The sequence below is a fragment of the Macaca nemestrina genome, chromosome 20, assembly GCF_043159975.1.
Source record: "Macaca nemestrina isolate mMacNem1 chromosome 20, mMacNem.hap1, whole genome shotgun sequence".
NCBI classification, from domain to species: domain Eukaryota; kingdom Metazoa; phylum Chordata; class Mammalia; order Primates; family Cercopithecidae; genus Macaca; species Macaca nemestrina.
In genome coordinates, this window is record NC_092144.1 from 21,009,930 (window position 1) to 21,035,815 (window position 25,886).

Below are 25,886 nucleotides of genomic sequence, written 5' to 3' on the forward strand. Positions count from 1 at the left end.
ACATTACCTGGGTGCTCAACCCAGTGATATGGTCCAGGCTTTCCTGTGGGGAAAGCACAGGCAGAAGAAGACAGTCACATCATCTAGGTGATGAACCCAGAGATATGTCAAAAAGTCCTCTGTGAGCAAGGCTAAAGCAGTAGAGTCACATCACCTAGGTGCTAGACTCAGCAATATGTCATAATTTGCTCTATATGCAGGGCCCAAGCAGGAGAGGAGAGTCACATTATCTAGGTACTGGGTCCAGTTATATGTCACAATACCTTTCTATGAACATTGCTCATGCGGTAAAATCGCATTATCGTAATGTTGGGCACTGCAATATGTCACCATGCCCCCTGTATGCAGAAGCCAAAAAGGAGAGGATATTCACTTCACCTGGGTGCTGAGCACAGTGATAAGTCACAATCCCTAAGGTGGGCAGGGGCCAGATATGGGAGGAGAGTCATATCACCTGGTATTGGGCCACAGTGCTCCCAGTGTGTAGCAACCAGGCAGGAGAAAAGATTCACACGACTAATGTGCTGGGCCCAGCAATATGTCAAAATCTCCTTTGAGGGCAGCACCCAGGAAGGAGAGTTACATCACCTAGATTCTTGACTCAATTCATGTCACAACACCATCTAAGGGCTTGGCCTACACAGACGAGTGGAATTACTCAAATGCTAGGCAAATGGGTATGTAAAAATCACACATGCAAGAAGGTCCTGTGGTTAGATTTACAATTCTGCACACGTCCCAGCTTTAGGCATGAGAGTCAACATCTCCTGTGAGTTATGTGCAAGTACAGGACTCATAATTTCAATGATACATTGGATCTGTGCATGAGAGTCCCAATCCCACCCAAGGACTGTGCCCTGGTATGAAAGTCACAGGCTCACGGGCATGTTGAATTCTTTCCCAAGAGTCATCAACCTACCTGTGGATGAGATCCATGTATAAGAGTGACAATTTTAACTTTCAACTGCCTCTTAGTGTCAGATTCAGAACCTTAAAGGTGAGCAGTATCCATCTGGGAGCGTGACAACTTTTACTTTTTGGTGGGTGTGCATACAAGAATCACAGTCCCACCTGTGTGATTGGCACTGTTACGATACTCTGTATACCACTCAAAGGCTTTGTATAATGTTCCTGAGAGTCACAGTCTGCTCTGAGACTCTTGTGCTGGTATGATCCATGACTGTACCGTTGCCCTAAGCACGGGTATTAGAGTCAACCTGTCTCTAATTTGCTGCATCCAGGTATTAGAGTCATCATTGCGGCTGTCAGATGGGTCCAGAAGTGAGTCACTATCCTACCTGTGGTTAGATCCACATATACCAGTCACAATTCCAACTGTGAACTGCATTTACATGTGAGATATGGGACCTTAACAGTGTGCTAAAGACTTGTGTGTGGGTAAAATTTCTAACTATTGGCTGGGTGTGCATTTGACAGTCAAAATTTCACCTGTGTGCTGGGCTTTGTTATGACACTCTCTGTACTAACTGAAAGCTTTATATAATTTGCATGAATATTGTACTTTTTTCTGACCTTCACACAAGTAACAGAAGAAGACCTTACCTGTTGCCCTAAACCTAGCAGAGAAAATCAATATTTCTCCTGTTTTGTGGGTTGAGGTATGAGTGTCATCATTGCACCAGTGAGCATGTCCCAGGTGTATGTCACAATCCCACCTGTAGGTAGGAACCAGGCAGAAGAGTCACATCACTTGGATGCTAGGACAGGAATATGTCAATCTGCACTATGAGTGGGATCAAGAAAGAAGAGAGTCACATCAACTGGGATCTGGGCCTAAAGATATGTCACAATCTTTCATGTCGGCAGATCCCAAGCAGAAGAGGACAGTCACATTACTTAGAAGATGAGCCCAGTAATATGTAACAACACCCACTGTGGGCAAGGCCCAGGCAAGAGAGGATTGCCGCATTATCCTGGTTTCAGCAATATGTTGTAATTCCCATGGTTAGCAGGGCTTAGCAAAAGAAGTGAGTAACAAAATTTGTGTGCTAGGTTAAACAATAGTTTAAAATCCCTTCTATTGACAGGGGTCAGACAACAAAGAATACTCAAATTACCTAGGTGCTGGGTCCAACAACATGTCATAAGTTCTTCTGAGGGTGAGATCCAGGCAGAAGAGAAGAGTCATTTAACTTATATAATTGGTCCAGAAATATGTCACAATGTCTCACGTGGGGAGAACTACAACAGAAGAAGCACATCACCTAGGTGCTGGGCTCAGTGATATGACACAATCGTTCCTGTAGGGAAGGCCTAGGCACAAGAGGAGAGTCATATCACCTAGGTGCTGGATTCAGAAATATGTCACAGTTACTTCTAAGGGAAAGGTTCAGGCAGATGAGAAGAGTCATGTTACCTAGCTGCTTGGCCTCAGTATGTGTTACAGTCCCATCTGTGGGCTGGACTCAGGCAGGAAACTGAAATCACTCAGGGTATGGGCAAAAACATATGCCACAATCACATCTGCAGAAAGATTCAGAGATGAGATAAACAATCCCAAACACATCCAGCTCTAGGGATAATAGTCAAGACCTTCTGAGTGTTGGGTCTTAAGTATGTGAGTCAGAATCTCAATGATAGACTGGATTTGTGCATGAGAGCCTCAATTCTTAGATTGTGTCCTGGTAGAAGAGTCACAGTCTCACCGGTGTGTTGAATCTTGGTCCAACATTCACTATCTCATCTGTGGACCTGATCCTCATATGAGAGTCACAATTCCAACTTTCAACTCCTTTGAGTGTGAGATTCAGAACCTCAACAGTGGACTGTGGCTATTTAAGAGGGTGAAAATTCTTACTGTGAACTAGGTGTGCATACCAGAGTCACTATCTCACCTGTGCACTGGGTCCTGTTACCACACTCTTGGTCCCATCCAAGGGCATTATATGGTACGCCTCAGAGTCACAATCCACTCTCGGATCTATGTGCTGGTATAAACTCATGATCTTACCCATTGTCCTAAGCCCAGGAATGAGAGCTAACATCTCTCTTATTGGTTAGATCCAGGTATGAGAGTTCTCACTGTGCCTGTGAGTTGGGTACAGAAATGAGTCACCATTCCACCTGTAGCCAGATCCACATATGACAGTCCCAGTTTCAACTGTGAACTGCATCCACATGTGATCCTCAGGACCTCACCAGTAGTCTTTGTCCATTTGTGAGAATGACAGTCCTCACTGTTGGCTGAGTGATCCTATGAGAATCACAATTTTAACTTTGCACAGGGACCTGTTATGACACTCTCTGTACCACTGGAAGGGATCACACAATATACATGAGTTTTTTTTTTTTTTTTTTTTTTTTTTTTGAGACGGAGTCTCACGCTGTTGCCCAGGCTGGAGTGCAGTGGCACGATCTCGGCTCACTGCAAGCTCCGCCTCCCGGGTTCCCGCCATTCTCCTGCCTCAGCCTCCTGAGTAGCTGGGACTACAGGCGCCCGCCACCGCGCCCGGCTAATTTTTTGTATTTTTAGTAGAGACGGGGTTTCACTGTGGTCTCGATCTCCTGACCTTGTGATCCGCCCGCCTCGGCCTCCCAAAGTGCTGGGATTACAGGCTTGAGCCACCGCGCCCAGCCTATACATGAGTTTTATAATCTTCTGCGACTTTCATACAAGTAGAAAGCCCAGGACCTCACCCATTGTCTGAAGGCTAACTGTGAGAGTCAACATGTCTCCTATTGGCTAGGTCCAGGTATGCAACTAATCACTATGTCTCTGAGCTGGGTCCAGAAATCAGTCACTATTCAGCCTATTCCCAGATTTACATACGACAGTCAGAATTTTAACTGTGGACTGCATCTGCGTGTGAGGTTCAGGACATCACTAGTATGCTTCTTTCATGTTTGGAAATGACAATCCTAATTGTTGGCTTGGTATGCCTGTGAGAAGTCACAATCTCACCAGTATGGTAGACCCTATTACTGCATTCTCTGTAGCACACAAAGTATTTATAGGTTATGCATAATTTTTTTTTTTGAGATGGAGTCTCGCTCTTGTCACCCAGGCTGGCGTGCAATGACATGATATCAACTCACTGCAACCTCCGCCACCCGAATTCAAGCGATTCTCCTGCCTCAGCCTCCCAAGTAGCTAGGATTATAGCTGCATGCCACCACACCCAGTTAATTTTTTGTATTTTGAGTAGAGATGAAGTTTCACCATATTGGCCAGTTTGGTCTCGAACTACTGACCTCAGGTGATCCACCCTCCTTGGCCTCCCAAAGTGCTGGGATTACAGGTGTGAGCCACCGCGCCTAGCCAGTTATACATACATTTTATAAACCTCTGTGACCTTTCTAAAAATAGGTGATCCAGGACCCTACCCACTGTCCAAAATACAGCTAAGAGAGTCAAAATTACTCTTATTGGCTGGGTTCCCATACAAGCTTGACTGTAATGCCTAAAAGCTTGAAAATGCATATGTCAAAATTTAACCTCTATGAATGGACTGGGCAAGAGATTCAGATCACCTGAATGCTGGACCAAAAATATGTCAATGTCCACTCTGTGGGCAGGGCTCTTGCAGTAAAGTCACATAACCTGGGTACTGGGCCCAGCAGTATTTCACAGTGCCTTCTGTGAGCAGGCTTCAGGCAGGAAAGTCACATTATCTGCATGAAGGGCACAGCAATATGTCACAATCCACCCTGTGTAAAGGGCCCAGGCAGGAGAGAATAATTATATAACCTAGGTGATCAGTCCAGCAATATGTCACAATTCTCCCTGAGGACAGGGTCTATGCAGGAGAGTAAAATACCTTAGATGCTTTGACCAGGCATATGTCACAAGTCCATTTTGGGGCTTTAACCAGGCAGGAGAGTCAAATCATTCAGGTGCTAGACAAAGGTCCAGTCATGCCTGCAAGCAGGTCCAGAAATAAGGTTCAAAATTCCATACATTTTCTGGCTCCAGGTATGAAAGTCAAGACCTCTTTTAAGTTGGGTCCAAGTACATGAGTCACAATCTTAATGGTAGACTGTATCCCTGCATGAAGACACAATTTCAAATGCAAACTGAGTCTCAATATCTGAATCACAGCCTCACAGGTGTGCTGAATCCTGGTCATTGAGTCACCATTCTACCTGTGGACCAGATCCATGTATGAGAGTCACAATTCCAACTTTTGACTACTTCCACGTGTGAGATTCACAGCCTCAACAGCTGATCGTTTCCATGTGGGAGGGTGGCAATGTTTACTGTTGGCTGAGTGTGCATAGGAGAGTCACAGTTTTACCTGTGTTCTCAAAAGTAGGCCCTGTTCATGTGTGAGGGTGACAATTCTAATGGTTCACAGGGTGTGCCTATGAGAAACGCTGTATCATTTGTGTGCAGGGCCATGTGATGACACTTTATGTACCACCCAACTACTTTATACCATATGCAAGAGAGTGGTAATTTGATATTCTTTTTTTTTTGTTTTTTTTTGAGACGGAGTCTCTATCTATCACCCAGGCTGGAGTGAAGTGGTGCAATCTCAACTCACTGCAGCCTCCGCCTCCTAGGTTCACTCCATTCTCCTGCCAAGTAGCTGGAACTACAGGCGCCTGCCACAACGCCCGGCTGATTTTTTGTGTTTTTGGTAGAGACGGGGTTTCACCATGTTAGCCAGGATGGTTTCGATCTCCTGACCTTGTGATCCGCCCGCCTCGGCCTCCCAAAGTGCTGGGATTACAGGCGTGAGCCACTGTACCTGGCCAATTTGATATTCTTTTTATGGAAACAGGAGACCCAGGATCCTACCTGTTTCTCTAAACCCAGCTAGAAAAGACAGTATATCTCTTATTGGCTGGTTTGACGTATTAGAGTCATCATTGCACCTATGATCTGAACAAAGAGGTATGTCACAATCCCATCTGTGGATAGGAAGTAAGCAGGAAGTAATCCCATCTGTGGATAGGAAGTAAGCAGGAAGTAATCCCATCTGTGGATAGGAAGTAATCTGTGGATAGGAAGTAAGTTTTGAGTAAGTAAGTTTTGGGTAAGTAAGTGTGTCACAGTCACCCTAGATGGCAGGGGTCAGTTATGAGAGGAGTCACATCACATAGGTGCTGGGCCAAGTGATATATCACAGTCCTCTCTGTCAAAAGGTCCTAGGAAGAAAACAAGAGTCATATCATCTAGGTGATGGGCCTAAAGATATGTCATAATAACCCCGGTGAGCAGGGATCAGGAAGAAGAATTACGTCACCTGTGTGCTGAGCCCAGTGAGAAGTCATTCTCCCTTTTGTGGGCATGGCCCAGGCAGAAGAGGACAGTTACCTATGTCCTGAGCTCAGAGATATATCACAATCTCTCCTATGCTAAAAGCCCAGGTAAAAGAATAAAGTTACATCAAATTGTTGACAGTCCCAGAGCAGAAATAAGTCACACTGCCCCCTGTGGGCAGGATTCAGGCAAGAGCTGGACATCACCTTGGTGCTGGGCTCAGCAATACATCACAATGCCTTTCAAGGGCAGGGTCAAAGCCGAAGAAAAACATCACCTTGATGTTGAGCCCAGTGATATGTCACAATCTCCCCTACAGGCAGAACCTAAAAAGAATAGTCATATCAGCTAGGTGCTGGGCCTATGAGTCAGTCAAAATCCCCCTGGTGAACAGAGACCATGCAGGAAAAGACTTACATCACCTGAGTAATAGGTGCAGAGATATGTCACAATTCCCTCTGTAGGCAGAGCCCAGGCAAGAGAGTTACATGACCATAGTGTTGGATGCAGCAATATACCACAATGGCATATCTGGGCAGGGCACAGGCAGAAGAGTCTCAAAGCCTGGATACTGGGTTCAGTGACACATCACAAAGCCCCACTGCAGACAGCACCAAGGCAGAAAAATATAATTTCATCACCTAGCTGCTGGGTCCAGTGATATGTGACAATCACATCTCTGGGCTTGGGTCAAGCAGGAGAGTGAAATCACCCGGCTACTGGGCAGAATCTTATGCCACAATTACACCTGCAAGAAAGTCCACAGATATGATTAACAGTCTCCCAAATGTCCTGGATTTAGGTATGAAGTCAACATCTGTATGTCAGGTAAAAGTATGTGAGTCACAGTCTCAATCGTGGACTGGACCCTTGCATGGGAGACTCAATTCCTCCTGCAAACTGTGTCCCCTTGGTGGAGTCGCAGCCTCTAAAGTGTGTTTATCTTGGTCTTAAGAGTCATCAACACACCTGTGGACAGAATCCATGTGTGAGAGTCAAATATTCAACTTGTGAGTTCTTCTGGGTGTGAGGTTTAGAACCTCAACTGAGGGCTGTCATGTGGAAGGACAACAGTTTTTACTGTCATCTGCATGTGACTATGTGTGTCACAATTTCACCTGTGTGCTGGGTCTTGTTAGCACAATCTCTGTACCACTTGATGAATTTATATGATATACATTAAAGTGGCATTCCACTCTGAGACCTTTATGCTGGTATGGAGCAATGACTGTACCTGTGAAATTAAGCCCAGGTATGAAAGTCAACATCTCTCCAAGTAACTGGGTTTATATAGAACAGTTCTCCCCTGCCTATTAGCTAGGTTTAGAAATGAATAACCATCTTGGCCGGGCGCGGTGGCTCAAGCCTGTAATCCTAGCACTTTGGGAGGCCGAGATGGGTGGATCACGAGGTCAGGAGATCGAGACCATCCTGGCTAACACGGTGAAACCCCGCCTCTACTAAAAAATACAAAAAACTAGCCGGGCAAGATGGCGGGCGCCTGTAGTCCCAGCTACTCGGGAGGCTGAGGCAGGAGAATGGCGTAAACCCGGGAGGCGGAGCTTGCAGTGAGCTGAGATCCGGCCACTGCACTCCAGCCTGGGCGACAGAGCGAGACTCCGTCTCAAAAAAAAAAAAAAAAGAAATGAATAACCATCTGAACTGTGGCTGGATGTTTACATGTGACCATCACAATTCCAACTTTGAACTGCATCTGTGTGTGAGAGTCAGGACCTCAGAAGTGTGCTCTGTTTACTTGTGAGAGTATCAATATGTGATATTGTGATAATGCTCCTGTGGGCAGGACCCATGCAGGAAACTCACATGACCTAGACATTGCACCCAGACATGTCACAATAGCAATGTATGTACAGCCCAGGGAGGAGAGGAGCATTACAAAACATAGGCCCAGTGATACATCACAATTTCTTATTAGGCAGAGCCCAAGCAGTAGAGAAGAGTCATATCACCTAGTTGCTGGGTTTGACAACATAAAACACTACCCCCTGAGAAGAAGATTAGGCAAGAGAGTCATATCACCTAGGTGATGGGCTCAGATATGTTATAATGCCCCCAGGTGAGCAGGGCTAAGGAAGAAGAGGAAAGTCACGTAAACTAGGGCCAGGGCCAACCTATATGTCACAATCACTCCAGTGGGGAGCACCCAGGCATGAGAAGAGAATCATATCACATATGAGCTGGGCCCAGCAATATGTCACAATCTCCACTGTGAACAAGTCTGAAAATAGGAAGAGTCACATCAACTAGATGATGAACTCAGAAATATGTCAAAATGATTTCTGTCGGCAAAGACCAGGCAAAAAAAATTGTATCATGTGTGCTGGGCTTAGTGATAAGCTATTATCCCTTCTGTGGGCATGATCCAAGCAGAAGAAAAAAGCCATGTTACTTAGCTGCTGGGCCCAGAGATATGTCACAATATCTTCTATGGAGAAAGCCTAGGCAAGAAAGAAGAGTCACATCAAATAGTTCATGAGCCCAGAGGTACATTGCAATGCCCCTTGTTAATGGGGTCCAGGCAGAAAACTCACATCAATCTGCTGTTGGGATTGGCAATATGTCACAATGCTTTTTGAGGGCAGGGCCAATGCAAAAGAAGAACATCACCTTGGTGTTGGAACCAACGATATGTCATAATCTTCCCCATGAGCAAAACCTAGAAAGAAGAGAAAAACCACATCAGCTAGTTGCTGTGGCTAGCAATCTCCTTCAATACTCCCTGTAAACAGGAACCCCTCAGGAAGAGAGTCGCATCACCTGTGTGACGGGCACAGAGATATGTCACAATACTTCCGGTAGGCAGGACCTAGGCAAGAGAGTTACATGACATGGGCGTTAGACCCAACAATATGTCACAATGGCCCATGTAGGCAAGGGACAGGCAGGAGAGTCACATAACCTGGTTATGGTTCCCCTATGTTAGCTGCAGTAATATGTCAGAGTGCTTCCTGTGGGGAGCGCCAAGGCAGGAGAATAAATATACATCACCTAGATCCTGGGTTCAGCGATGTGTCACAATCCAATCTGCGGGCTGAGCCCAGGCAGGAGAGTCAAAAAACTCAGGTGCTGGACAGAGGCGAATGTCACAATCACAGCTGCAGGAAGGTCCATAAATGAAATTAACCATCCTGCACATGTCGAGGTTCCACGTATGAGAATTAACACCTTCTTTATGTTGCATCTATGTTCAGGAGTCACAGTCTCAACTGTGGACTTGATCTGTGCACGAGACCTTCCATCCATCCTCTAGACTGTGTCTCTTTAGTGACTCACAGTCTCTCAAGTCGCAGGGGTGCTGAATCTTGGTCTGAGAGCCACCAGCTTATCTGTACACTGGATTCAAGGATGAAAGTCAATTTTTCAATTTTTGAAACTTCTGTTGGTTTTGAGATTCAGAATCTCAACAGTGGGTTGTGTTCATGTGGAGGGATGACAATCATTACTGTCAGCTGGGTTTGCACGTGAGTGTCACAATCTCACCTGCGTGCTGAGATCTGTTAGGACATAATCTCTCCTACTTGAGGGCTTTACACTGTATGCATAAGAGTTGCTGGCCGGACGTGGTGGCTCAAGCCTGTAATCTCAGCACTTTGGGAGGCTGAGGAAGGCAGATCACCTGAGTTCGTGAGTTCAAGACTAGCCTGACCAATATGGAAAAACCCCATCTTTACTAAAAATACAAAATTAGCCGGGTGTGGTGGCACATGCCTGTAATCCCAGCTACTCGGGAGGATGAGGCAGGAGAATCACTTGAACCCAGGATGCAGAGGTTGTGGTGAGCTGAGATCGCACCATTGCACTCCAGCCTGGGCAACAAGAGCAAAACTCTATCTCAAAAAAAAAAAAAAAAAAAAAAAAAAGAGAGAGAGTTACAATCTGGTCTGAGAACTTTATGTTGGTATGGACCCATGATCATACCCTGAGCTGTGGCCCTAAGCTCAGGTATGAGAGTCAATATGTCTCCAGTTGGCTGAGTCTAGATAAGAGATTTCTTACCTGACTATGAGCTGCAGGAAGCTCATAGTCATTGAGCCATGTGTGAATATCTAGTCATTTCAACTCTGGCTGGATATTAACATATGACAATCACAATTTCAACTGCAGACCGTATCCAATTACGAGATTAAGAACCTCAGCAGTGAGCTCTGTATATGTGTGTGTGTGTGGGGGGGTTCCAATCCTAAGGGTTGCTGTGTTGTGCATATGAGAAACACAACCTCAACTGTGTGTCAGGCTCTGTCATGACACTCTCTGTACCACCCAGGAGTTTTGCACAATATGCAAGCGAATGCCAATTCTGCATGGTCTTTACAAAAAGAAGACCCAGAAACTCATCTGTTTGCCAAAGCCTTGCAAAGAGACACAGACTCTCTGCTACTGGCTGGTTAAAAGGAGACACTTATATCACTTGGATGCAAGGCCCAGTGATATGTCACAATGCCCCCAGTGGGCAGCACCAAGGCAGGAGTATGGAGTCACATCACCTATTTGCTGGGTTCAGCAATATGTCACAATTGCAACTATGAACTGGGCCCAGGGAGGATAGTCAAATTAAATTACTCAAGTACTGAGCAGAGGCATGTGTCACAATCACACCTGGATGGTTTAGAAATTAGATTAACAATTTCACACATGTCCCAGTTCTAAATTTGAGAGTCAACAGCTCCTGTATGTTGGGTCTAAGTACAAGAGTCACAATCTCAATGGTGCACTTGATTTGTTTGTGAGAGTCTCAATTTCTTGTGCAGACTGTGAATGCTCACTGGAGCCACAGACTCACAGGTGTGTTGGATAGAGGTCTGGGCGTCACCAACTCACCTTTGAACCAAATCCACATATGAGTCAGTTTTACAACTTTTGACTGTTTTCACAAGGAAAACTTGGGACCTCAACAGTGGGCTGTGTTCACATGGAAAGGTGACAAGTTTTGCTATTGGCTGGGTATGCATGTGAGCCTCACAGTCTTACCTGTGTGCTGGGCTCTGCTAAGACTCTCAATACCACCCAAGAGCTTTGTACACTATTAATGAGAGTTGCAAACCACTCTGTGACCTTCATGATGGTATGGACCCATGATTGTACCTGTGGTTCTAAGCCCAGGTATGAGAGTCAACATCTCTATAACTGGCTGGTTCCAAATAAAAGAGTTCTCACCTGTTGAGGAGCTAGGTTAGAAATGAGTCACCATCTCAAGTTCAGCTGGACGTTCAACTATGACAATCACAATTTCAACTGTAGACTGCATCCACGTGTGAGATTCAAGACCTTACCAATAGGCTCCGTCCATGTGTCAGGTGACAATCCTAATAGATGATGCGGTGTGTATACAAGAAATGCAATGTCGGCCGGGCGCGGTGGCTCAAGCCTGTAATCCCAGCACTTTGGGAGGCCGAGACGGGCGGATCACGAGGTCAGGAGATCGAGACCATCCTGGCTAACACCGTGAAACCCCGTCTCTACTAAAAATACAAAAAACTAGCCGGGCGAGGTGGCGGGCGCCTGTAGTCCCAGCTACTCCGGAGGCTGAGGCAGGAGAATGGCGTAAACCCGGGAGGCGGAGCTTGCAGTGAGCTGAGATCCGGCCACTGCACTCCAGCCCGGGCTACAGAGCAAGACTCCGTCTCAAAAAAAAAAAAAAAAAGAAATGCAATGTCACCTGTGTGCTGGGCCCTGCCATGACACTCTCTGTACCACCAAGGGTTTATATGATATACGAGAGTGGTAATCCACTATGACCTTCATACAAGGAGGAGACCCAGAGTCTTATGTATTTCCCTAAGCCTAGCTTTGAAAGACAGTATGTCCCCTATTTGTTGATTTGAGGTATGAGAGTTATCTCACCTATGAGCTAAAAATATATATATATTTTACAATCCCACCTGTGCATAGAGTATGTGAGCAAGAGAGTCACATCATTTTGGTGCTGGGCCAGAGATACGTCACAATCTTTTCTCACGGCAGAAACTAGAAAGAAGAGTCATGTCACCTGGGTGCTTGGCCAGAGATACGTTACATTCATGTTCTGAAAGGGGGGCACAGGCAGCAGAGTCACAGCACGTGGGTGCTGTGCCCAGTGATATGTCACAAGACTCCCTGTGAACAGGACCCAGGAAAAGAAAACACATCACCCTTGTTGCGGAGCCAAATGTTATGTCACAATCTTTCCTGTTGGCAGGATGCAGGCAGCAGAGGAGAGTCACATCTCCTAGGTGATGAATACAGAGATATGTCATGAGGCTCTTGAGAATGGTAGGGCTAACACCCTGTTTACAGGGCATAGACAGGTGCCTCCCATCTTCTAGGTGTTTGGTCTAGTCATATGTCACAGTACTCAAAATACGTGGGGCCTACGTGAAATACAAGAGTCACATTACCTAGGTGCTAGGTCCAGGGATATGTCAGCATCCCACATTTTGGCAGGGGCCTGACAGAGAAGAAGGACACATCACCTAAACCATAAATGTAAAAATATATCATAGCCAGGCACAGTGGCTTATGCCCGTAATTCCAGCACTTTGGGAGGGTGAGGTGGGCGGATCCCTTGAGGCCAGGAGCTCAAGACCAGCCTGGCTTACATGGCAAAACCGCATCTCTACTAAAAATACAAAAAATTTAGCTGAGTATGGTGGTACACGACTGTAATCCCAGGTATTCCGGAGGCTGAGGCACGAGAATCACGTGAATCCAGGAGGCCTAATGATTACGTTCAAGGCCAAATAGCAAAATGTGTTTGCTTTTAATCTATTTTCTCTATATATAAACATTGCAAGTCAAGAGTATGTACAGATATGAAGACTTAGAGTTTTCTTCTCCTCCAGACCTATCATCCTTTGTTCCCTTTCTGATCTCTGGAAGGAAGGTGGGCTACTTGTGGTTAATTTATTCCTGCTGCCCTCTGCTCTTTCTACGGCCACTATCTTTTCCAACTTCGAAACTGAAGAGAGATGTTGTTAGGAAGAGGCCCTTCCTTCACACTGGCAGAATAAATTTGTTCAGGCCCTTCACCTGCATAACATCAGAGGCACACTTCATGTGTGGCTCCTGAGTGTCTGGAATGTGACTCGGTCTACACTGTGATGTGCTGGAAAGGCAAAAAACAGACTTAGTAGCCCATGTGCGGTGGCTCACGCCTGTAATCCCAGCACTTTGGGAGGCCGAAGCGGGTGGATCAACTGAGGTAGGGAGTTCCAGACCAGTCTGACCAACATGGAGAAACCCCGTTTCTACTACAAATACAAAAATTAGCTGGGCATGGTGGCAGATGCCTGTAATCCCAGCTACTCAGGAGGCTGAGGCAGGATAATTGCTTGAATCCAGGAGGCGGAGAACCAAGTTCGTGCCATTGCACGCCAGCCTGGGCAACAAAAGCGAAACTCCATCTCAAAAAAATTTCCCCCCCAAAAAATTCCAGACTTGGTTCCAATGATATAGTTCCATCTATATACATGCTATATTAATAATTACACATTGCTCATATAGTAATATTTTGGATATGTTGGGTTACAGTCAGTTTGACCTGTTTCTTCTTTCTTTTTAAAGTCTGGCTACTAGAAAATTTAAAATTCACATTTGGCTCACATTCTATTTTAGAAGATTGCCTCTTTTTTGTTTTGACGGAGTTTAGTTTTGCTCTTGTTGCCCGGGCTGGAGTTCAAAGGGATCTCGGCTGAATGCAACTTCCGCCTCCTGGGTTCACCTATCTCAGCCTCCCAAGTAGCTGGGATCACAGGCACCCGCCACCACACCGGGCTAATTTTTGTATTTTTAGTAGAGGCAGAGTTTCATCATATTGGTCAGGCTGGTCTCGAACTCCTGATCTCAGGTGATCTGCCAGCCTCGGCCTCCCAAAGTGCTGGGATTACAAGTGTCAGCCACTGCACCCGGCCATGATTACCTCCTTCTTAAAATCTCAGGCTGCCTGATCAAAAAACCAGAAGCCAGGAAGGTCAGGAAAGCTGAAATTTTAAAATAATTGTTATTATTTTTTTTTCGTGAATAACCATATAGCGTATTTTTTTCTTTATTTTTTTGAGACAGTCTTACTCTGTCGCCCAGGCTGGAGTGCAGTGGTGCGATCTCGACTCACTGCAACCTCTGCCTCCCGGGTTCAAGCGATTCTCCTGCCTCAGCCTCCCCAGTAGCTGGGACTACAGGCGTGAGTCACCGCGCTCCGTCATATAATGTATTATGTATAAACGCATATGACCTTACACACAAGGTTAAATTCAAATACCCCTGGGTCGGGCCTGGCTTATCTCAGGGAGGAAGCCCTGCCTGAAAAGGCTGCATCTTAGGCTGTCACTCTTCATTCAGTCTAGCATCAGATCACGTCTCCTGTCACTCAGGGTCTAAAGGGGCGGGGCCTTAAACGTTACCCAATCAGGGGCGCTGGGCTGGAAACCGTCCAATCAGACACGAAGCTGGAGCGGACAGGGCGGCTTCCGGGTTTGGCGGGGACTTTGTCTCTCGCTTCAGTCAGAGCTGCAGGTCTCGTCTTCCCTGGTCTGTGTCCTCTTCTCCTAGAGGCCCAGCCTCTGTGGCCCTGTGACCTGCAGGCGTTGGGAGATCCCCAGCTAAGACGCCAGGTCCCCCTGGAAGCCTAGAAATGGTGAGAGTGCCGGGTCCGACATCCCGGGAGAGGGGAAGGGGCTAGTGGGAACCGGTGGGAAGTGGCTGTGGCGGGACTCGGGCCTCTTCGCAGTCAGCTCCACAATCAGCCCTAGTTTTCCTTGGCTAGCTCGGCCTCAGTCCCCCTCAGCCATAAGATGGCGGCTGCCCTGACAGCCGGGACCCCGGGCGTCCTCTGTTTTCCCTGCACAGTGACTGCCCTGGCCTGGAGCCGTCTCTCGGCAGCTCAGCATCTGCAGCGCCGCGTCTCCCGAGATTGTGCAGGGACCACGGGAGGGTAGACAGGGGAGAATCCTGACCCGGGGTGCGGGGTTCGTGAATGGGAAGAGCTTTGGTCTGTGGAGTTCTGAGTCTCTCTTTTCTCTTATTAAAAATGTACAGAAGTCAACGCAAAAACATTAAAGAATTTAATTAAATAGTGATTCACAAATCCGGCCGTGGTGGCTCACGCCTGTAATCCCAGCACTTTGGGAGGCCGAGGCGGGTGGATCACGATGTCAGGAGATCGAGACCATTTTGGCCAATATGGTGAAACCCCGCCCCTACTACAAACACAAAAATTAGCCGGGCGTGGTGTCACGTGCCTTTAATCCCAGCTACTCAGGAGGCTGAGGCAGGAGAATCGCTTGAACCAGGAAGTCAGAGGTTGCAGTGAGCCGAGATGCCACCACTGCACTCCAGCCTGGCGACAGAGTGAGACTCCGTCTCAAAAAAAAAAAAAAAAAAAAAAAATTTGTAGAGTACCCAGCTATGTTTGTCATTTGTCGTCCATAGCAGGGACTTGAAGAAAAAACTTTTATAAGGTGCGATAAAGAAAATCAAATTCAATAATTGGTTGGGTACAGTTGCATAGTTTCTTAATTTGTGCGATCAAGGTGGGAATTTCCTTGTTATGTAAGCAGAGGTTAATTGGTAGTTTATAGTTGGCTAAGCCTCAATTTTGTTTCCCCCAATTTAGTAATTTATAAAAACACGCATTTGAGGCCAGGCGCAGTGGCTCACTCCTGTAATCCCAGCGCTTTGGGAAGGCCAGGCAGGCGGATCACCTGAGGTCGGGAGTTGGAGACCAGCCTTACCAACATGGAGAAACCCCGTCTCTACTAAAAATACAAAATTAGTCGGGCATGGTAGTGCATGCCTGTAATCCCAGCTACTCGGAAGGCTGAGGCAGGAGAATCGCTTGAACCCAGGAGGTGGATGGTGCGGTGAGCCGAGATTGCGCCATTGCACTCCAGCCTGGGCAACAAGAACGAAACTCCATCTCAAAAAACAAAACAAAACATGTATTTGAGTTAAATTTCTTTAAAGTCGAAATCCAGGGACTAGAGCCACCTCAGTCTAGTTACCTGCCACTTAATTATTTTCACAAGCCACAGGAGATTAATTTTCCGCTGATTTTTTTTTTTCCTTTTTCCTTTTTTTTTTTTTGAGAAGGAGTTTCACTCTGTCGCCCAGGCTAGAGTGCAGGCGCGAGATTTCTGCTCATTGCAACCTCCGCCTCCCAGGTTCAAGCTATTCCCCTGTCTCATCCTCCCGAGTAGCTGGGATTACAGGAACCCGCCACCATGCCTGGCTAATTATTGTATTTTTAGTAGAGAGGAGGTTTCACGTGGGCTAGGCTGGTCTTGAAGTCCTAACCTCAGATGATCCGCCTGCCTTGGCCTCTCGAAGTGTGGAGATTACAGGCGTGAGCCGCGCCCGGCCTTTTCCGCAGCGTTTTTTACATGTGTCCCAAGCAGAGTCTCAAGTTTTACCGACCACCGTCTCCCCACCCCCATCATTTCTTCAGCCTAACTGTGGCTTGCAAAAATAGTAAATAATAAAATACTAAATTTTCAGTTTATTCTGACATTCCCGAATGCCAGTTTTCCCTCTCTAATTCACATTATCAATTATTCATCCTTCAATTTACATTTTTTATACCATGTTTTAATTAATCATTTTTGACAACACATTGGATGGCACTTTTAAAATATTTGTTTTCTTTTGTAAATACTTTCCATGAGAAGAAAGCAAAGTATAATTCCCTGACGCTGTAGTGTGAAAAAAAAAATTGTTCCTCTTTGCTTTTATCTTGTATAGGCACAGAGATCTTATCAGAATGTTTTTGGGTCAAAGTTTCCCTTTGGAAACTATGAGGTGAGACGTCTTCACCCACCCTGTAGTTTTGTAGTTTTGTTCTTGGTCCTGGGCTTCAGTATTTTCTGGGGATAAACCAAGATACGCACCATGGCTATATCTGCTAGAGTGTCTAGTGAATATCAGCTACTGGGTCTTTTTTTTTTCCTTATATCACAACCTGAGTTATGGAGTATAGCCTCTTAAGAAAGAAGGTGGCTGCCCCAGGGCTGAGAGGAGTCTCCTGTTGTACTTCTTTTTCAAAGACATTAAAATTGTCTTCACCCAACTCAGCTTCTATTTCTTAGAGACACATTGCTGTTAAGCCAATCAGATGCTGATAAAAAAAAAACAGAAATAATTTCTGCCCCCTGGATTCTCTAAGTGGGTAGAGAAATAGTGAAATAAAAAAACCAAGTGAGTAACTCTGTCATAGAAATTAAAACTTGAGCCCAGTGACTCTAAGCTAAGGCTAATATTGAGCCTGCAAAAAAAGGTTATTAAAGGCCCAGTTAATTATTTCTGGGGAGCCGCCCCTGCAGATGTCCCAGCCATGAAAAAAGCTTTTATCCTGAGAGAAGTTACGGAGCCCTGGAAAGCTGGGGATCCACAGGCAGTTAAGGTTAAAATAGAAGGGGTCTCAGACGTTCTTGCTGAAGACGAAGTTGTTATTGTTATGAGATAGTTTCTAGACTTTGTGAAATATAAACAAAGTTAGATTTATGTTAAAAAAAAAAAGAAATTCCAAAGGAATATTGCAACAGGAGGAAGTACTAACAATATCTTTAAGGATTGCAAAGCTTAGGCAGACAAGGACTTTCTTTCATAAGGAGGAGCAAACAGATTAAAAAGAAGGTGTGAGGGAAATGGCAAATTGAGGATGAAATAACTAGAGTTTAGATCTTTTGAGATGGAGTCTCACTCTGTCGCCCAGGCTGGAGTACAATGGCATGATCTCGGCTCACTGCAACCTCCGATTCCTGCGTTCAAGTGATTCTCCTGCCTCAGCCTCCTGAATAGCTGGGATTACAGGCACCAGCCATCATGTCTGGCTAAATGTTTTGCATTTTTGTAGAGACAGGGTTGCACCATGTTGGCCAGGCTGGTCTTGAACTCCTGACCTCAGGTGATCCACCAACCTCGGCCTCCCAAAGTGCTGGGATTACAGGCATAAGCCACCGTGCCTGGGCAAATTTAGCTGATTTTTATATGAGTAAAAGAAGAAAATGTGCAGAGTTTGTGTCTGGCTATGTGATCGGTAAAAAAAGGGCACCATCTAAGTTATAATGGAAAAGGTGTTTCTTTCCATAAACTGTTTCTGGAGCACACAAAGGATGGAGAATTTTATTAATCACAGCTATTTACCTGGATTACCTATGTGCTTCATCTTTCCCCACCCTTTTTTTTTTTTTTTTTTGTCCTATACATTTATTCTATTTTGCTTTTTCTGAGTTGTATCTTTTATAATTAACTGGTCAACATAACTATGTTGTTTTGCTTGTTCTGTTAGTGGCTCTATCAAATCATTGAACTTGAGGGAGGTTGTGGGAGTCCCCAATTTTTAAACAGTAGCTCAGGAGTGTAGATGGATTCACTGAGTTTGTTACTGACATCTGCAGTAAGGAGAATACTGTGCGACTGAGTCCTGAATCAGGGTCTGTGCTGGATGGGTGGTGTCAGAATGCAAATTTTAGACAATGAGTTGATGTTGGAGAATCTTGGTGTTCAGTAAACTCTACGGATTTGGTGCCAGAGGAAAGATACCACAGAGGCCTGGCCTGGAATGAACTCTGGGAGGCTCTGCTTTTCTTTCACAGTGCCCATTGTTTTGTGATTCTAGGTCTCCTCCCAGGGTGAGAGAGGACTGAAAACTTAAAGGAAAGAAGCTCTGATGGCAGATTCCCTTCTTCCACAGCTGTCAGCACAAGATTTCTACCCACTCACAAACACACCCACTAGCATTGAGGTGTCTATACCACTCCTAGGGCTGGACACCACCCTCAGGAATTTCACCACAGCATTTTTGATCCTAATTTTTTTTGGCCCACAAATGTCTACAAGTCTCCTGGCATATCCTCACCCCCAGACACTGAATCTGCAGCAGCAACCTGTTTTCTCCACCATCCTAGGGTTCTGGACCACCTGTCCATAATCTCATCGGCCTGCATGAATGCAGAAATAAATTAGAGTAGAGTCACACCTGGGCCGTGAGCTGTAGTACAAACCAGTCCTACTTCCTACATTGCACTCTCCCAAACTCATGGATTTTTTTTCCTTTTAACTTTTATTTTTTGTTCCTGAGTACACATGCAGGTTTGTTATATAGGTAAAATTGTGTCATAGGAGTTTGGTGTGCAGATTATATTGTCACTGAGATACTAAAAATTGCACCAAACAGGTATTTTTTCTGATCTTTTTTGTCCTCCCATCATCCACCATGAACTAGACCTCAGTATTTATTGTTCTCTTTGTGTCTATGCATTCTTATTATTTAGCTCTTACTTATAAATGGTAACATGAATTTATTTATTATTATTGTTTTTTGAAACAGAGTCTTGCTCTGTCTCCCAGGCTAGAGTGCAGTGGCACAATCTCGGCTCACTGCAACCTCCACCTCCCTGGTTTCAAGCGATTCTCCTGCCTCAGCCTCCCAAGTAGCTAGGATTACATGCGACTGCCACCACACCCAGCTAATTTTTCTAGTTTTGTAGAGACAGGGTTTCACCATGTTGGCCAGGCTGGTCTCAAACTCCTGACCTGAGGTGATCCACCCACCTCGGCCTCCCAAAGTGCTGGGATTACTATCTCTACATTAGTTTTCTAAGAATACTGGTCTCTAGCTCCATCCATATTGCTACAAAGGACGTGATTTTCCTTCCTTCCTTCCTTCCTTCCTTCCTTCCTTCCTTCCTTCCTTCCTTCCTTCCTTCCTTCCTTCCTTCCTTCCTTCCGCCACATAGTATTCTATGATGCTTGTGTACCATATTTTGTTTTTATTGAATCTTTTATTTTATTTATATTTGAAGAAAGGGTCTTACTCTTTCACCCAGGCTGAAATGGAGTGGCGTGATCTAGGCTCAATGAAGCCTCAATCTCCTGAGCTCAAGCAGTCCTCCTACCTCAGCCCCCTAGGTATCTGGGACTTCAGTCACATACCACCACACCCACTAATTTTTTCTTTTTCTATTTTTTGTAGACATGAGGTTTTGCCATGTTGCTCAGGCTGCTCTCAAACTCCTGAGCTCTGGCAATCCACCAGCTTTGACTTCCTGAAGTGTTGGATTAGAGGCATGAGCCACCATACCTGCCCATACCATATTTTCTTTATCCATCTACTATGGACAGGCATTTAGGTTGATTTCATGTCTTTGCTATTGTGAATAGTGCTGCAATGAACATGCATGTGCATGTGTTATGACGGAATAATTTATATTTCTTTGGGTATATACCCAATTATGAGGTTGCTGGGTCAAATGGTAATTTGTTTTTACTTATATGATACATCACTACATTGCTTTTCACAATGGTTGAACTAATTCTCACTCCCACTAGCAGTGTATAAACATTCCCTTTGCAACCTTACCAGCATCTGTGATTTTTTTTTGAGTTTTGAATAATAGCCATTCAGATTTGTGTGAGATAATGCCTCATTGTGGTTTTTGTTTGCATTTCTCTAATGATTAGTGATGAGCAATTTTTTATGTGCTTGTTAACCACATGTATGTCTTTTTTTGAAAAGTAATCTGTTGATATCTTTTGCTTACCTTTTCTTTTTGTTTTTTGCCGAGATGGAGTCTTGCTCTGTTGCCGGACTGCAGTGTGGTGGCACGATCTTGGCTCTCCGCATCCTCCACCTCCCTGCAATCTCCACCTCCCAGGTTCAAGCAATTCTCCTGCCTCAGCCTCCTGAGTAGCTGGGATTACAGGTGCCCACCACCACGCCCGGCTAATTTTTGTATTTTTAGTAGAGATGGAGTTTCACCATATTGGCCAGGCTGGTCTCGAACTCCTGACCTCAGCCGATCTGCCTGCCTTGGCTTCCCAAAATGCTGGGATTATTGGCGTGAGCCACGGAGCCTGGCCTAATCAATCTTGAGTTGATTTTTATATATGGTGTGAGAGAGGGGTCTAGTTTCAATCTTCTACGTAGTGCTAGCTAGTTATTCCAGCAAAATTTATTAAATAAGGAATTTTTCTCAAATTCCTGTTGTCAGCTTTGTCAAAGATCAGATGGTTGTAAGTGTACAGAATAATTCTGGGGCTCTTTAATCTGTTGTTTTGGTTGCTGAGCCTGTTTTTGTACCAGTACCATACTGCTTTTTTTTACTGTAGCCCTGTGGTTTAATGTTTGGTAACGTAAGGCCTCCAGCTCTGTTCCTTTCGTGTAGGATTGCCTTGGCTATTTGGGCTCTTTTTTTTTGTTCCATATGAATTTTTTTTTTTTTCTTTTTGAGACGGAGTCTCGCTCTGTCTCCCAGGCTGGAGTACAGTGGCCGGATCTCAGCTCACTGCAAGCTCCGCCTCCTGGGTTCACGCCATTCTCCTGGCTCAGCCTCCCGAGTAGCTGGGACTACAGGTGTCTGCCACCTCGCCCGGCTAGTTTTTTGTATTTTTTAGTAGAGACGGGGTTTCACCGTGTTAGCCAGGATGGATTTCTTTTCATTATATATTCCAAACAAGTGTCTAGAATTACCAGACATGATATAAACACATAAAGTGCCAGCCAAGCTTTACTCTAGAGGGGACTTTCCCTCTCAGGCTTCCAGTCACCTCACAATTATGCTACACAGTATGTGCTGTCTCCTAAATATGCAGGCAGAATTATGTATCTGCCTACTTGGTATCTATAGGCCACTACAGTCACTTCTAGAGAAGCTAGGCCAGATTTCTATAAACTTCACAGGGCAGCAATCAACCATTTTACCTCTTTTGATGACTCTTGTATCTTCAGACCTGAAACTGATTCACAGAACATGGAGCTCAGAAACCCAATCAGAGTAATATGTGTGCAGTGAGTAGACATGTAGACATGAGAATCTCCACTTCTAGCTCCTCTTGCTAAAATGTCCACAGATATGCAGGTAACACCTGCTGCTACTCCACCCATCCAGAGCCTAAATCTGCAGCTCCAAATTCTGAATCTAGGTCTTAAGATTTGGAAAACAAAAAGATTTTTATCTGAGGAATACAAGTCATTTTAGTTGTCAAACTCAGAGAGACATTAAAATGAGAGCCCAGGCTGGGTGTGGTGGCTAACACCTGTAATCCCAGCACTTTGGGAGGCTGAGGCAGGTGGATCACGAGGTCAGGAGTTCAAGACCAGCCTGGCCAACATGGTGAAACCCCGTCTCTACTAAAAATGCAAAAATTAGCCGAGCGTGGTGGTGGGTGCCTGTAATCCCAGCTACTTGGGAGTCTGAGGCAGAGAAATGCTTGAACCTGGGAGGCGAAGGTTGCAGTGACCTGAGATCATGCCACTGCACTCCAGCCTGGGCGACAGAGTGAGACTCTATCTCAAAACAAAACAAACAAAAAAAAATACACACACACTTATGTCTTTTTCCCCACTTTGAGCTGTGTATTCATCTCTTGAAGCTATTCACAATTGCCACAAGTAGCTATCAATTTAACTAATAATGCGACACTGAACACTATAACTTAAGCTGTAAACCTTAATGATGTATATCCAATCCATAGTCAATGTTATTTCTGTAAATAAATAAGAAAGGTAGGTATAGTTGTGGTTATGACTCTGGATACTTTGTTGCCTTGATCTCTCACTCCCAAAATCATTTGTTATTAACAGACATTTTTGTACCATCCCACTCTCTGTCCCTCTTTTTTTTTTTTTGCTTTACAAATCCACTTGTAACTGCTGCTAATCAAAATATAGATTCCAGGCAACTTGAATCTTTGCTCCCAGGTTACAATCCTCAAGGGTGGAACAAATAAACTGTCTACTTATATCTGTGTTGCCTCGGATTTTTCTTTTTAGGCAGACATATTACTTAGGATGTGCTAGAACAGCCTCTAGGAGAACATCTCTCTTTGATTGTACTCCATTTGCTGTAACACCCAAGAATGTAGAGCCAGTTTGATCTGACCAAGAATCTGCACATAAGAGCTGACCCCTGCCTGAGATTCACAAGACAGGGCCAGGTTTTAGATTAAGAAGGTAATGAAAACCAACAGGAGGAATTTTCTGCATTGTGAGATGTCAACATAGACATCTTAAAGTGCCCCTTTGATAGTGTGGCTCTTTGAGCTTTTCAGGTCTTGTCCAGTGACCTGCTACAGTTACATGAGAGGATCCCAGTGTACATAGAATCTGATAGCAGAATCTGTAAGTAAAGATAATCATCTTAGGAGTGAGAAATCAAGGCTATAAAGTATCCACAGCCATGACCACAACTATACCTACTCGTAAAATGTGATACTGGAGTAGAACATTTTTATCCTTCCTCTTACCCAAAAGCTAGCAAATTAGGACAGGTGATCCAGGTTCTGGAGCTTTACCAGGACAGTTCCATTTTCTATTTAGAATCAGCCTACATCTCTTCTGTCTGGCTTACAATTGGGCCATCAGTGCACGGTCACTGGGAATCCTCTTGGAATCACCTAGGCGTCTTTGAGACATTTGAGGATTTCCAGAGCAGAATTGTGTCAGGCTGACAAGAGTGGTTAACTCTGCTTCTGTCTCAGTGTAAGAGAAATGGGTCATCCTTCCCTCATTCAAGAGATATTTTTGGTTGGTACCCAGATGACAGTTTCTTCAGATTCCTGGTACTTGGGAGGAAAAGAAGTTCTGAAGATTCGAACAGATAAACTAAATGCTCCCATCTCATATGGCCATTAGAATAATAGATGTAGCAATCATGGTCCCTACCATCCGTGAACTTTTAGTCCAGACTAGCAACTGGATAAACAATGAATTAAGCATCATATGGTTGATATAATAAATAGATTTGTGCAAAGAAACTTGGGGTTTATTTGGGCCGTAACACAAATAAAAAATAAATGATATTGCTGTGACTTCTGATGTCATCACCTGAAGGGATGTTTATGGACAGAAGAATTGTTATTATTTTTATTTTATTTTGCTAAGAATACATATTTATCTTCTAGTAAAATTATTCTAGATAAACAAGAGATTTGATTAAATGGATTATTAGTATATATTATGAAATTGACAGGGCAGTAGCTAAAAAAGATTAAAGTTACATGAACTGTGAGATTTAAGTTTTTCTTAGGTAAGCTTAGGAAACAGAACTGGAAGTACACCAGTGGCATAGAGAACAAATTCTACGTAGGCTCCACTCCCTGTTCCAGTTCTGTTCAGTTCTTACTTGGGGACTTGACTGAGTCCTGTCCCCACCCTGGAGTCTTGCCTCAGAGAACTGATTTACATATAAACACAATAAAAATTCCTCTAAACTACATTAAATTTTTCCTTTATCCCTCTCATCTATCTATATAGCTTTTATTCTATACATTTTATAAAAAATTAATGACAGAGAAACTAAAAAAATTAAAATGCTGTGCCCTTTATCTAAATCCTGGGAATTATTAAACACTTAGTACCAACTCCAAAGGTGTTATGACGATTAAGTCACATAATGTGTTATTCCCAGCACAGTGCTCTGCAACATCCTCTTGAGCACATAGAGCACAATGTTTAATAAACATTCCATCAGTACACTTGTACATGTTATTTAAACACAGACTTATTCAGATATGGCTGCTTTCTATTTTCTCTGTATACTCTACAGAGCCAGCAAAGAATATGATACTTTAGGATGGAGAGTGGTTGTCTTTATTTGCCCTAGAAGTATTTGTGTTGTGACAAGAGTAATGAGTGTAAGGGACTCTGTCCTATGCCTGCTTTCTCTAATGCTAATCATGAGCCCAGGGGGAGTAACATCAACATTGACAGGGGACTTGTTTAAAACATTCATTTTGGACCCTTTTCAAACCTGCAGAATCACATTACATAGAGTGGGGCCAAAATTACTAAGTGATTTGTAAGCTCATAAAAGCTTGAGATTAAATGCTTAGCTAAGTGGTTATAAGCCCAGACCTCTAATTAGGATTACATGGGCAATTTGCAGAAAAATCCTTACTTATGCTTTTTCCACAGGTTTTGTTTATTGTTTTAGGTGGAAACATATATGTTGTTTTAATTAAGTGCCTCATATAATTCCAAGGTGAGGCCAGAATCAACAATGAAGGGTTCAAGGCATTCATGAGAGTTAAGGTAGAAACCTTTTCACTAAAGGATGGTCACAGGGCCTGTTCTGTTTGGGTTTGGGAGAGACAAGGCAGTGTGGCCCATATTACCATTTCTGTAGCAGAAATTGCTGGTGTCTGTGGCAGAGGAGGGCATCTGGAGACAGAAAAGAAAAAACTTGTATTTTTATCTTCATAAAGAAGCTCATTGTTCCTGAATCTCTACTAGTATAAAGGACAGAAATGGATGGAATGTTTCTGCAGTTCTTGGTCCTTCTGCCTGTGGGTGTGGTGGTAGCAGGTAAATGGGTGGTGCTGACACCTTTAAAGGCTTATTCTCAAGATGCTGGTGTAATTGGTGCAGAAAATTTCATCTAAGCAGGAATTCCAGAGGAGAAGGAGGAAAAAAATGCCTTTTTTTTTTTTTAATCTAAATATGTCTCATATCAAGAGCTGTGTCCACTCTGCCTTCTGAAATGCCATGCATTTTTACATGCAAAGCTTTACTTCTCTGCTTGTGTTTTTCCTCCCTAATGAGTTTGTTTTAACTACTTTAAAAAATTCTTATAATAGTCAAACGTCTCTGAAAAATGTTTTTTCCCATATACTGGAGCCTTCTACATCATGGCTCCTTCTATGCCGTGTGGAATTCTCTTCATGAATTTAT

General features: G+C 44.3%; 1 protein-coding gene and 1 long non-coding RNA gene across 2 annotated transcripts in view; one reads left to right on the forward strand and one right to left on the reverse strand.

Annotated features, from left to right (window-relative positions):
* Nucleotides 1–4,652: 4,652 nt before the first annotated feature.
* LOC105489687 (uncharacterized) lies at nt 4,653–9,573 on the reverse strand. Its single transcript, XR_011617588.1, has 3 exons — nt 9,236–9,573; nt 8,779–8,903; nt 4,653–5,005 (listed from the first exon to the last, which is right to left on the reverse strand). It is a non-coding gene; the product is annotated as an uncharacterized lncRNA (long non-coding RNA).
* Nucleotides 9,574–14,688: 5,115 nt separating this feature from the next.
* The window catches only part of LOC105464255 (zinc finger protein 729-like), a 424,831-nt gene continuing 413,633 nt past the window's right edge, over nt 14,689–25,886 (forward strand). Inside the window, 1 exon segment of the mRNA XM_071088044.1 lies at nt 14,689–14,855. Within this exon segment, the coding sequence (XP_070944145.1) occupies nt 14,853–14,855 (3 nt within the window). The 5' untranslated portion in view covers nt 14,689–14,852.